Consider the following 14,113-nt stretch of genomic DNA (forward strand, 5'->3'; position numbering starts at 1 on the left):
CAATATTTTAACTCTTTTTGTTGAAGATATTTTTGTCAAAAATAACTTTTATTATTGTGATTTGTGCAATTAATAATTTTTTTTAAGAAACGTGTATTATCTTGAAAGACAAATAATATGAGATGACGAGACTGGTAAAAAATAAATGAGATGACGAGAGTGAATGAATTTACAACTAAACTCTAACTCCTTTAATCAGAGGTAATTTTTACAAAGAAAATTATGTTGTCTTAATAATTTGTATAATTAGTAGTATTTTTTTTCAAATAACACTACCTTGAAAGTAAATGATACTACTATCTATACAGGAGAAACAATCTATACCTCAAATTTTTACTTGAAATACTTCATTCGTTTTATATCATTTGTTTTTTATGTAATATATATATATATATATATATATATATATATATATATATATATATATATATATATATATATTTAAGAAAGGTTATATATATTTTAAAAAAATATTAAATACATAAATTACTATAATTATATTTTCTGAAACATATAATTTTGAAACCGAGGAAGTATTACGTAAAAATTATATTTTCACCGCAAGTATTTATTATGACTTTATATCTAAGCTTGCAATTGCATTAGTACAGTACTACATGTCTTCGACTTTTCTTTGATCTGTGTCGAGCTCTTAATTATTATTGTCTTCGGTTGTTTCACTTATTTAATGCTCTCTCTTATGCCACCGCCGGGGAGGAAATAGAGAAACAAAAATACTCCTTCCATTTCAAAATACTAATTGTTAAGATTTTCTTACAAAAATCAAAAAATATTTTAAGAGAATTAATATTTATTAGCACATAATTTTATTAAAATATCTTTTTCTCTTAATTGTAATAAATATATTATTAAATCTTCCAAGACAACGTTTGTTAATATAGGATAAAATTGAAATAGATGTTTTAATATCATATTAAAAAAACAAGAATATCAATCAATTTAAATTTTTTTCAAAAGTTAAAATTACAGTTATTTTGAGCGGGATGAAGTATGATTTGTTTAGACGAAATAAAAAAAATGGAATTTGTGTTAATAGATATAAATTTTATTAAAATTGTTTTCTTTTTAAGAGACACTTATGAAATGGGGTGAAAATGACTAATGGTATTTTATAATCTTTTCACTATTTTTATTCATTCAAAGGGAGTAGTGATAGGATGATATAAGAAATAAGTAATCGATAAAATTAATAGTATGTCATGACAAGAAGAAAAAGAAGAAAAAAAGTGTTTGCGAAATGTTTGTAAATTTTGGGTATCTAAATATCACTTGCTCATTCAAACAATGTCTTTCAAAGAAAAGAACATCCAATGCCTCAACCCGTGAGGGAGAGGGTACAGCCTAGGGCTCGGGGTGCTAGTAGCGGCTTTAAAGGTTCTTCCTTATGTTTTTCATTGGGCAATTGAAACTGCCCACCATCTGTCGTTGGTCCATTGTGTCTTTCAAACAAATTGTCAACGTTTATTCCTTGCTTGGAAAGACGGATCATCTTTTATTTATAGTTACTTTGATGGTCTCATTCATGATTGTGCTTTGTTGCTAAACCAGAATTCTCAAAATTCTTTGGTTTCTGCTAACTGGCAAGCTAATAGAGTTGCGGATTCCCTAGCGAGATTAATCTTTTTGGTTAAGGATTTTGTTTGGATTGAGGATGTTCCTCCACAAGTTTTGGTTACTGTAGAAGATGATGTAAGGCTTATTTGCCTCTTCTATTTTATCTCAATGAATTATCATCTTTTACCTCAAATAATAATAAATAAATAAAACAAAAAGAACATTCGAACCCTAATTCATGACCTTCTGTCTCGCTAGCCTTCCCGTTATCACTAAACTACCAGCCCACCACCGGTGGGACTATACTCCCTTTAGAAGAACCTTCTTTTCAGCAACTGAGTTAATGTAGCAGTTGAACCACTATCTTCTTTCATGTCTTTTTTCATTAGGGTCTTTCAAGTATACCTTATACATTTTATCCATAATATTTTTATTTAGCTGATAAAAAAATTGACCCGTATTGCAGTAAAAAAATAATAAAAATCGATCTATATGACATGTAAGTGCCTATGTATATATTTCTAATGCAAATCGATGTCTCACTAATTACTATGCTAGTTGAGTTGAACAATTATTTTGGACAGTAGAGCTTTTTAAACATTAACACTTATAATTTTCTTCATATATCTTTTTTCCTATCTCATCATATTACTTATAATATTTATATTTTTTTCTTTTATTTCTCTTCCATTAAATGTCAAATAGATTTTTGGATGTTCAAAATACTTTAGTTTAAAAATTTAAGCTGGTATATCATGAGAAAAAAAAGTTGAAGTTATATTTTAAAGCATTTCAATTCAATCAAAATGTTCTATATTATTTAAAAAGTGTGGTTTTTGAAAAAATATATAATGATAATAATATTTTTTTATTAATGTACAACCTTTTATACGATAAAATGTTATATTTATATTGATATTGTTTATCTTAAAATACATATTATAAAATATACCTTAATCATGATTTATATTTTGAATTTTGTAATTTAATTATTAATATATTAAGCCAAAAAATTAAATTCATCCCATCTCATTGCATATATTACCAAATTTTAATTACATAAAATTAAAAAATAGAGAAATTAAACTCTTGGATAAAAGAATTATAAAAATAAATTAATTTCAAACCATTCCACAAATACCCATTACAGACTTATTAAAAAACAATGAAAGCCCAATCCTGGGACTATATAGACAAGATAAGAGTCCAGTCCACGTTGTTGGTATTTGCCACTAACCGTGGGACCCAAAACCTGAGCCCACAGTACACAATATTTAGTCCCGAAAGCAGACCAAAATCCAAAAACCTGAGACTACAATGGCTGTCTCCAAAATGTTCCTCTCTTGGTCTTGGGCGTTACAACGCTCACAGTCACACCCTGTTCAACTTCCCAAAACCTCGTCACGGTCTTCAGCGGTTGCCGTCACAGCATCAGCATCAGCATCTGCGCGTGCAATTGGAATCGATAACGATGTTTCAGTTAAGAGTATATTATACCCTGCACTCTCCCTTTCCAACATTCTTCACTTCAAGTCAACCTACAACGTGCAGATCGTGGTGGGCGAGGACGAGCCTGAGGACAGAATCGTCAACCGCTTTAAGAAGGAGGTCCTCAAAGCCGGTGTGCTTCAGGAGTGCAGACGCAGAAGGTTCTTTGAGAACAAACACGACAAGATCAAGAGGAAGGCCCGCGAAGCTTCTAGAAGGAACCGAAAGAGGTTGTTTACTTTCCTTTCCCTATCTAAATAAAAGCAAATTTATATTTTTTTTAGTTGTTTTTTTATTGACAAATTAGTTTGATATTTTTTTTTCTGCGGGAAGAGGGTTCGGACCTACGATCTTTTTTCCTTCCTTTCTTTTTCAATCACGCGGCCAACTTTATATTTCCTATGTTTATTTAGTTTTATTGAATTTTTCTGATTGTTGTCATGTCAGGAAGCCACAATCAAGAGCTTGGGCACAGAATAAACACGGTTCTGAAAAGAAGAAAAAGGATGCTGATGATGATGATATTGATAATTGGGAACTTCCACATGTAGATATTCCATATACTTGAAGTTCTGATACAGAAACAAACACAGAAGAAGAGAAAATATCACACTCTCTCTCCTAACTTCAATGCCTTGTGGTGTATAATTTTTACTCCAGTCAACTACAGTTACATCCTTCTAGGAAAGTGGAAAACATTTGTTAATTGTATTTTAATCTGATGATTGTACAGGCCTTCCTTGTGTCTTAGCTAGTTGGATAAGAAGGTGACTTCAGATGAGTGTTGTCTGAAAGCTGATCATAGCTGTTCATAGTTCTCAAATTTTACTTGTACCTAATGTAGCTCAAAGTGTTTATATAGGACTCTTAATCCATGAAAATGTAAAATTTTCACCTTGGTGTCAGTCATATATGTTGTTTGACACTGGACACGTTAATCTTTGGAAAAAGGACTAATTGATTTTACATGTATGGTTTTTAGGCATCGTGATAGAGTTTTTGCGTTTACTAAATAACTAATGTAGCTGTTACTAAATATCTTGAAAACGAATTTGAAACTTGGAAGTGTGCTTCTTAGGAATCAATCTCACTGGAGAGGAAGAAAGGAGGTGAAGTAGAGGGAAAGAGAGGCAAGGAACCAATATGCAAAGAATGCAATTTCATATTATTTGATGATCTGTACAGGTGAGGTACAATTATGCGAATGTGCATGAAAGTTAGCATAGTGAGCTAACTGACAGAATACTATATAACACAACGATAATGCAGTTACGAGAGCTAACAAGTAACTGAATGTAGTTTGTTTACACATTCAATATGTGTGTTTCTAGCAAAATTTCCACACAAATGACTAGAGAAAATATATATAGAAGCAACTTTGAATCCAATTTTTATCAAATGTAGAAGCAAACAAGCACTTAGCGTGTGCAGCATGAGATTGTGAAGTAGCAATAGCATGTGCAGCGATATCATTAAATTATGAGGCCACATTAGATAAGAAAATATAATTTTTTTCCTCTTGTAAGAATGCAACAATTGGAATTCCAAGTGCCTTCGAAACTGTTATTTACATTTTCTCACCTACTGTGTATTCGGTTTAGAAAATGTTATTTTTAAGGGGGTTTAGAAGATGTTATTTTTAAGCCTTAATTAAGTTTTTTCTTTCTGAAATATAAGCCGATTTTAGATTATTACCTAACATTTATTATTTTTTTCAATCTAGTACCTGAAAAATAATCCAAAACATTATTCATTTTATCGTTTGGGAGATGATAAATGAAGGGACCTTACCAGAAAAATAAAGAGTAATGGAAGAAATTCAACTAGTGAGATCTACTCCAAAATTCAAGACATTATTCATTTTATCGTTTGGAATAAAATTAACTTCTGACAGTAGTTTATTTGAACCGAGAGTGCGTATTGGTCTGGGTATCGAAGTAAAAATCCTCTTTAATGTTGTAGACAAAACATTGGTGGTGAAACTTGTAAGTAAGAAAATTCTTCTGAAATGTGGTATAAAAAAAGCTTACAGAGAAAACATACATTTGTCTGAATTTCAAATATGAAAAACTTTCAACATCATATTGTTGTTGTGAGTATCTAACAATGAGAAAAAACTACATGAAAATGCTTATGTAGAATATGAGACGGGGAGATATTATTGAGCGAATCAAAATTACCTTAGTCTTTTATTTGTGTTTTAGCTGTAAGTATGTAGCTTAGCAATTTTTTTTTTACAAAAGTAGAAAATCGTGCAATGGAATGAATGCAAGTTATTTGAGTTTCTTTTTGTAATGGACTTACAGAAAATGGAATCATATCAATATCATGGCTTTGTAATGCTTTTCACCTGTGCATGCATGCGAAGAAATTGGTTAACCATTTGCTACTCATTGTAAGTAATCAATGGTGAACATTTATTCCTTAAAGATTCGCTTCTTTTGGTAGTTACCTGAGCTGTAGTTGAATTCTGTGAACTCAGGGATTTATGTATAAAGGTTTACACTACTCGGAAAATGTAAAATAGAACACTTTGCTGCAGTTGCAACTTCTAATTCAGAACATCGTTGCCTTTCTGAAGACCAAACATTATTTACTTAAAATTCTTCTGATCTGATACAGGTACCTATATGGTACGCCTAAACGACAGGAGATATTGCTTACGTGATTCTCTGAGAGTAAAAGCAATCCCTGATTGTGTCTGTTTGCAACTTTTAACTTACTACTTGCACTGAGTGCTTTCCATGTTTTGAATTTCTTGTCATGCTGGAAAAATAATAGTCATTTTAGAAACATAAGTAGATACAAAGTCTTGTTGCACTTCTTCCTTTTGTTTCTCTCAGCCAAAGACATTCATCCTTGGATTTAGCAAAGGTGGAACAGTACGTGCATCGTGCTTAACCAGATATTGGATGTAATGCGAATTCACCAGGTGTGGGACACCCTATCCCTATGGACAAAAGGTTCAGTAGATCCAAGGAGATTAATTTGTATCTAAAACAAAGGAAGGCTTACTAAACAACATCAGCGAGATTCATTATGTTGATGTTGGTGTGAACACTGCTGAGGCATACTTAATTACTAACGATGATGTGTTTAAGAGAATCTCCAAAAGGCTCATTGAATCTTTTATCCCTTCTTACATGTCAGACTATATGTAAAGACTAATTGCAAATGATTATATTCTGTAAAAAAAAAAAAAAAGCATTGTAATTATAAGTTTATAACTTTCCACTTTCAGCATGATTTTGCTGTGTAAATTTCCAACAGCTGGATTGTTTAAACTAAAACTGTGACACAAGTAAACAGAACATAAATAAACACAAAGTTGTTTTTTTCTTTTTTATGAGATATCAAAGAGCAATAAACTGGATATAGAGAGTGTGTATTGGTTTGACTGTCAGAAGTAAGAATCCTCCTGAATGTTGTAGATAAAATATTGGTGATAAAAAAAGTTCCTCTTAAATGTTGTATAAGAACTGCTTGCAGAAAAGATACAATTTTTGGGTGAATTTCAATTATGAAAATTGCTGTGGGTATATATGGACAATGGAAAAAAAAAAAACCAAGACGGAAATGGATGTCTTACCTGTGTATGTTATGTGAGAGCTAGATAATACCCTTGGTAATAGATGTCCATAAGAAGAGTTTAGTTTTTCATAAAAAGAAAAGAAAAAAGTGATGGTTCAAGAACAAATGCTGGGTGTAAGAAGAGAAAGTCGTGCCCTTACTTAGGTCATAGGTTGGCATAACTCAACTCAAGCAGTCCATGTAGCTTGTCAGAGTGTTTATAAACATAAGAAGATAGCTCATGCCTTCTTTTTAGCCGATGAAATAGAAGATAAAATAATGATACCCATACATCTATATTTTTTAAACACCTAACTAACACTTATAATTTCTCTATCTCTTTTTATGTCACATCATAATATCTATAATATTTGTATTTTTCTTTATATTTTCTCTCACACTAAGTATAATAGCATATTAGGTATCCATAAATATATTTTTTCAAGGATAGATTATAAGAATATATAATGTTGCCACTAATAGCATATTGGATTAACTTCTTTCTTGTAGACCATTCCTAATGTTCGCTATAGTATAAGAATATATGACGTTGCGACTAATTTCTCTTGAGACAAAATTCAATAGCCAAACTACAACCATCTTGTCACGTTGCCATGCATGACATCAGACCTTAGTTTCATCAAATTATTAACTAATGTTGCCATATCAACAAAACCAAGTTAATTTATTCCAGTCTAGAATATGGCTATGAGGGCCATTAGCATGGCTCTTCTACTTGTGTTCTAATTAATTGTTACCTACCAATAAAAAAGAACGCAATGAAATGGCTGTTCTCCTCTCCTTAATTTGTTATAAACGAGTGAAGTCTTGACAACTTGCCAAATCATAGGGGACTTGAACATCATATGGATAAGTCCTTTGAGGATTGAACAACCTAGATATGAGTTCCAGTTTCACTGTTCGTAATTCTCGGCTTCTAAGACTACACCTACAACCATATGAACAACCACAATATAAGGATTAGGTTCTGTTGCAATGTTAATGATCTCTTGAAGAAAGGATCGGAAATTAGAGAGTAACTATTTAACTAGCAATGATAATGACATCTTAAAAAGAGGGGATTTAATCCAGACACAGTTGCTCGAAAAATTTGCCATTGTAGAATTCAAATGAAACGAAAATGCCATTTAGCAGGAAAAGGAGCAACAAATTGGAACAAAATGGGATAGAACATCCATGACACTGACACTAATCACCAATCAATGAACATGGATCAACAACAATTGAAGGTCTGAATCTAGTAAGGATGTGAGAAACGCATGCAACTTCGTTACCCGATATCAGACCTGACATTTGGGCAACTTCGATCAATAGTTATCGAGAATATCAAGCACAATGACTATGAGAATATCATTAAAAGGATTTAAAGAATTGCCTTCAAGTTTTATTCTATTTCTCCTTATATCTCACATTATCTTATAACAAAAATTGTCGAACAGGGACTTTAATTATAACATGACTTGGAAATCCCATTAGTGACTTTAAATTAGAACATTATACTTTAATTTTAAGACTTATATTGTTTATATTTCCTTGAGATAAAAAATATCATACTTTAATTTTATAAATTAAGTTTTCTCAAAAATTAATAATATTTTTTTGTATATTAAGGATGTTTTCAGTTAATAGTTGAAGACTGGTATATATTGGAGACATATGATGATCATGAAAGCGAATTTAAGTTTTTTCAACAATATCTTCTTCATAAACAAAGCTAGAAATCAAACATTAATCAATATTCCTAAAGGATTTAATTACCAAATGTCTTGAATTTATTAGTTTTCAAAACTAATGGTACAAGTTTAAAACTAATTATCAACAATTATGAAATGTCTTAAGAATTTGATTAAAATAAAATATAGGTCTACAAAGACTGATCACAAACTCGACTATGTTTGGATTGTTGTTCGAGCAACTCCAACCTACGTTTTCAAAAGCACTGCTTTTGATACTTTTGCGATGAAGGAGTATTTGACTTAATTTGCATTGTCGCAATTCCAACAACAATATAAACACATGCGCCTAGTTAAACAGATTTAAACATAAAACAAAAAGAATTGAAACATGTAAACAAACTACTTATTCAATTAGTTTGCTCTAGTTCTCATATTGGTACTTTACTTGACGTATTTTGAACTTTTTTTTTTATTTTAAAAGAAGTTGTATTTTTTTTTAGTTTTATGACTTGTTGACTAAACTTGAATCAACTCAAATTTAATTGAATTGATTCGTCTATTGAACATTAAAAATGACGTAATTCGATTTGTGTGATTTGACATAAAATTTTCTCTAAGTGACATTTATATATATTTTTAACATATTTTAACCTCTAAGAAAATAATAGTTAATTTTTAAAATAAAATAAGATGGTGTAAGTTAAGAATATCCTAAAACAAAGAATGCAATTTATTGAACTCAAATATTTAAAATAACAAAAGTAATTGCCATTATATATCAAAACAAAATAAAACTAGAATAATTTGTCTCATTATTATTATTTTGCAATTAATAATATTTAGTTAAATTTGAAAAGCTCCGCAATGATAAGTAGTAACTTGAACTTGGCAACATAGTTTAAAAATCTGATCTAACTTAGTTGGTTGAATCAGTCTAACTGAAATTCTATGGTATAATCAAATTAGTTTGGTTATTAGATCGATTATATATCTGGTTTGAGATGATCCAATCAAATATGATCAGTTTGAGATAAACTAAAGGACTCAGATCGGTTTTTAAAACTCATTTTGTGTAAAAAAATAAAAAAATACTTCAAAACACTTAAAAAATCGAGAAGTAATCATATTATTAAATTATTATTTATGAACTTATATTATCAACTTTAATATTCAATTATTATTTTAAATTTTAAAATATGAATAAATTTTTTTTAATTAAATAATGTTAATTATATACTTATATATAATACATACATATATAATTTTAAATTTTTTAATATATACTAAATCAAATCTAATAAATTAATTACCCATTAATCGGAGCACTGACCTCATATTGGACCGGGTGTCATAAATGTGATTCGCAGTGTTTTTTTTTTTTGCGAAGTATATATGATATATGATAAACGAATAAAGACAAAAAAGAAGAGTGTATTTGGAGGAAGGAAGGTAAAGGAAGCCAGAGGAGATGGAAGAAGAGGGTTCTCAGCAGCCACAGTTGGTGCTTGCCGAGAAGCTATTCCTTCTCCGACAACCCGTTCAAGACATTGACAAGGTTCGCTACAAGGAGGATGTTTTCACTCACATCAAGGAAAACGGTAACTCTCTTTCGCTATCTCTCTCATCCCCTTTCGATTTTTTCCCATCTGAAACATGTTCTCCCTCTCCTTTCTGTTCAGAGATGGTCCCTTTGTACGAGACCCTAGTCGCCGATTCCGTGTTGGACTTGGATCGTGCCCTTTTGGACTTCATGCGCGCTAAAATTGAAGACGAGCTCACCAAGCTCGACGAAAAGTGAGTTTCTCTCTCACTTTACCTACGATGCTTGCGCCGAACCCCATTCGGGGTTTCGGATTTGAAATTTACTAGGTTAAATTGGGAATCTGAAGGGAAAGTAATGGAGACTTGTACCAGCTTAGGATATATGATTCTAATATGTTAATTCTTTTTTCTAATTAACCCACCGTCTTTCACGAGATTTGTTTATTTGAATTACACAAATGTATTTTGGTTCGATTTATTTTATTCTTATGAATCTTACCGTCACTGGCACCTAGGTTATGGAATTTAAGAAATAATGTGCTGAATGCCTGGTTCTTAAGTGTGTTTGAAGTTCTGAAGTTATTGCAGTTGCTCTAGATAATGTTTTCAATTCTTGTGTTGAATTCAATATGAAAAGTTGAGTTCCATGCTGCATTATTGAGAATTGGGGGAGAGAATATGTTATCATAGTCTTAGTTGGAGAGAACAAGCCTTGGGAACACATGACTTTCACCTAAGTATGTGAAATGCAAATTTTAGCAAGAGATGCAATAGCTGTAACTTTGAGGTAATTATTGGAGAACATACAATACCACAAGTCACACATTTTAGGTCAATCACAGGATCCAACGGGATGGAGGAAATATAGGAATGCTTGGATGTGGTATGTCATTGAAAAGTACCACACAAGCTTAAAGAAAGATTTCACTGTACTATAATGCATGCAATGCTATATGGGATTGAGTGTTGGACAATTAAGAGTCAACTCAAAAGTAAGCTTAATGTCGCAAAAATGGGAGTATAATGATGGGGGATTAGGTACTAGGTACTCAAGGTAAGATAGGATTAGGAATACAATCATTAGATAGAGAATGGAAGCAGCTCCTATTGTAGAAAAAATGGTGAAGTTTCATATTTAGATGATTGGGGCAATCTGCAGAAACACCTGTATGGAGGGCTGACCAGATGGAAGATAGTCCAATAATCGGAGGTAGAGGGAGACTAAAGAAAACTATAGGTCAAACCTTCGAGAGGGACTCAGAGGTAACTGGTCTGAGTCTATCATTGCACTTACTACTATGAGAGAGAAATCTATAGCATCATATGATCCATGTAGCTGATCCCTCCTAATGGGAAAAGGCTTGGTTGTTGTTGTTCTTGTTGTATGCATAAGTATATGATTAAATATTTGGGTTATTTCATATTATAAGTTCATGTTATACCCAATGTTGCCAGTGGCTTATGGCTAGCAATGGCAGCAAACCCCAAAACATATATGATGCATTGAGGATGGTATAGTAGACACTGTAGTTAAGCAAGACATTTTTTTGTAATAAATGTAAACATTGTTACATAGACCTGAAGGATAAGTAAATAATATCTTATTTAATGAAAAATCATCATTAAACAGATTTATATTTCAACCAAATCAAGAACAGTAGAAAAAGAAGAAAACAAAGGTCAATTCAGAATAAACTGTTGATGAAAAGTACTTCAGAGACAATTTTATAGGATGATATGAAATTATGAATTGCTTTCAAGAAAGAGGGGATCAATAAAGACACATTTGTTTGGCTCCAAAGATGTAGTGCTTTGCATGTTAGTTTGAGAGTTCGTTCTGCTGTGTTTTCCGTGTTATTTTGACAAAGAAAAAGCTGAATGACCATTGTGTCCCATAAAATCCCAAAATCATGGGCTGACTGAGAAAAAAAAAAGGTATAAAATATACCAAAATCTACCATTTTTGCTCCAGCAGAGCAAACACAATAGCACCACAATCAATGTCCACCACACCTGAGGAGGCTGCCATGATTCTTCCTGATTGAAGCTATCACATTATGATCCCTTCCACTTGTCTATGAGGGCCAAATCTACAACATTGATTGTATCTCTTAGAGGCTAGAAATCTTGAATCTCGATGCATGAAATTTGGCCCACCTCTACAGCAATAATGAATGATTCACATGCTTTAGATAGATTCCTCTTTTTATTCTAGGTTGGAAACAATATTGTTAGAGTGAAAAGAAGGAAATATCAATATATCTGCAGAAAACTAAAAAAAATATGATACTAGGAGAATGAAAAAATGCTGAGACTGGGATAGATGTATTGCACTTGCATTTTCCATTTTGTGATTCCTTAGGATGCAAACTACGATTTCAATAGTGTCGAGTCTAATAATACTTGCAGTCATGATAATACATGTGGATGCCTCTTTTTAGGATTGCTGATGCTGAGGAAAACTTAGGAGAGAGTGAAGTTCGTGAGGCTCACTTGGCAAAATCCTTGTTTTTTATCCGGATTATGGACAAGGTATATAACAATTATAACTTGCTTATTTCCTATCTGCTACTGGAATCAAATTTTGATAGTGCTCTTTCTTATGTACCAGGAGAAAGCCTTGGAACATCTCAAGATAACAGAAACCAAGACAGTTGCAGTTGGCCAGAAAATGGACTTGGTGTTTTATACATTGCAGCTTGGTTTCTTCGACATGGATTTTGATCTCGTTTCCAAAAGCATTGACAAAGCCAAAAAGTAAGGCTTTGAATTACAAACATCTGTAGTTATGCCCTCTGCCATATTTTTCTGTTAGGAGTTGGTTTTCTAACTGTTCACATCATGGCGGCAGCTTGTTTGAAGAAGGTGGTGATTGGGAAAGGAAGAATAGGCTGAAAGTGTACGAAGGCCTGTACTGCATGTCCACTCGAAATTTCAAGAAGGCTGCCAAGTTGTTTTTGGATTCTATTTCAACCTTTACCACCTGTGAACTTTTTCCCTATGACACCTTTATATTTTATACAGTTTTGACCAGCATTATATCATTGGATAGAGTTTCCCTAAAGCAAAAGGTATGCTGATTCTTTCTTGTGATCATTACACTATTTATCTTTTTCTTTTTTACTGTTGTTATGTTTCTTGGCAAATGCTCTGAATATTATTAATTATTAACTTGGGTTAATTTGCACAGGTAGTGGATGCTCCAGAGATCTTGACAGTGATTGGCAAAATCCCATATCTTTCAGAGTTTTTGAACTCCTTATATGATTGTCAATACAAGTCTTTTTTCTCAGCATTTGGTGAGCTGAAATCTGCCAAATTGCAGTAATTTAGTGTTTTTTTTTTAGTTTTCACTCTTCACTGGAGTCATTTTATGCTATAAAGCTAATTTTTTGCGGTGTTATAGTTTGAGAGTCTGGAAATCATCCAATGTACAATAGGAACTTCAATGTCATGACACTTAATTCATTCTTATGTGTTTAGTTCCATGCTAATAGTTTTGTTTTGTTTTGACATTTGTTTCAGCTGGCCTGACAGAGCAAATTAAGTTGGACCGCTATCTGCATCCACACTTCCGATATTACATGAGGGAGGTCAGAACCGTTGTTTATTCCCAATTTTTGGAATCTTACAAGAGTGTGACAATTGAAGCCATGGCAAAAGCCTTTGGAGTGACAGAGGATTTCATTGATGTGTAAGTAAATACATTTCACAGACCCTATTTGTTTAGTTTTTAGATGTCATAGAAGGCAACTCAATACATTTTTTGCTTCCAGGGAGCTATCACGCTTTATTGCAGCAGGGAAGCTTCATTGTAAGATTGATAAAGTTGAAGGTGTTCTTGAAACTAATCGCCCTGATGCTAAGAATGCTCTTTACCAAGCAACTATTAAGCAAGGGGACTTCCTATTGAATCGGATCCAGAAATTGTCACGTGTGATAGATCTTTAGGTCATTTTTTGCATTTTAGACTAAAAGTTTATTGGAAAGGCAGAGATAACGACAATTTCACGGTATTTTACTACGAGGGTGAGGCACGGCATTTCTGTAGTCCATTTGATGTGCAAATATGATTAATTAAATTTGCCAAATCCAAATATATCAATCAGTTTTCAATTGTTTGTGATGAATGTATTGATCATCTGCTTGCGAATAGGATATGACTAGCCCACATGGCACATATGTTCACACGTGCACGAACACACATGTTTGATCATTGTACTTTGTGTATGGCGACTTTT

At 32.2% G+C, this 14,113-nt stretch overlaps 2 protein-coding genes across 2 annotated transcripts; both read left to right on the forward strand.

Annotated features, from left to right (window-relative positions):
* The first annotated feature begins 2,867 nt into the window (after positions 1–2,867).
* LOC114412029 (30S ribosomal protein S21, chloroplastic-like) lies at positions 2,868–4,031 on the forward strand. Its single transcript, XM_028375793.1, has 2 exons — positions 2,868–3,293; positions 3,511–4,031. Exons 1-2 carry the CDS (start codon positions 2,893–2,895, stop codon positions 3,629–3,631), a joined length of 522 nt encoding a protein of 173 aa, XP_028231594.1. The 5' UTR covers positions 2,868–2,892; the 3' UTR covers positions 3,632–4,031.
* Positions 4,032–9,741: 5,710 nt separating this feature from the next.
* On the forward strand, positions 9,742–14,027 carry LOC114412030 (26S proteasome non-ATPase regulatory subunit 6 homolog). The gene is made up of 8 exons (XM_028375794.1): positions 9,742–9,928; positions 10,010–10,124; positions 12,314–12,404; positions 12,484–12,629; positions 12,724–12,943; positions 13,063–13,171; positions 13,398–13,566; positions 13,649–14,027. The coding sequence occupies exons 1-8, from the start codon at positions 9,799–9,801 to the stop codon at positions 13,821–13,823; spliced, it is 1,155 nt and encodes a 384-aa protein (XP_028231595.1). The 5' UTR covers positions 9,742–9,798; the 3' UTR covers positions 13,824–14,027.
* The last annotated feature ends 86 nt before the right edge of the window (positions 14,028–14,113 follow it).

Source organism: Glycine soja, chromosome 5 (genome assembly GCF_004193775.1).
Source record: "Glycine soja cultivar W05 chromosome 5, ASM419377v2, whole genome shotgun sequence".
Lineage (NCBI taxonomy): Eukaryota > Viridiplantae > Streptophyta > Magnoliopsida > Fabales > Fabaceae > Glycine > Glycine soja.

Coding starts and splice junctions, on each gene's coding strand:
- LOC114412029 (XM_028375793.1), top strand. CDS start 2,893: ATGGCTGTCTCCAAAATGTTCCTCTCTTGGTCTTGGGCGTTACAACGC. Junction 3,294..3,510: donor TCTAGAAGGAACCGAAAGAG/GTTGTTTACTTT, acceptor TTGTCATGTCAG/GAAGCCACAATCAAGAGCTT.
- LOC114412030 (XM_028375794.1), top strand. CDS start 9,799: ATGGAAGAAGAGGGTTCTCAGCAGCCACAGTTGGTGCTTGCCGAGAAG. Junction 10,125..12,313: donor CTCACCAAGCTCGACGAAAA/GTGAGTTTCTCT, acceptor GCCTCTTTTTAG/GATTGCTGATGCTGAGGAAA. Junction 13,172..13,397: donor GTCTTTTTTCTCAGCATTTG/GTGAGCTGAAAT, acceptor CATTTGTTTCAG/CTGGCCTGACAGAGCAAATT.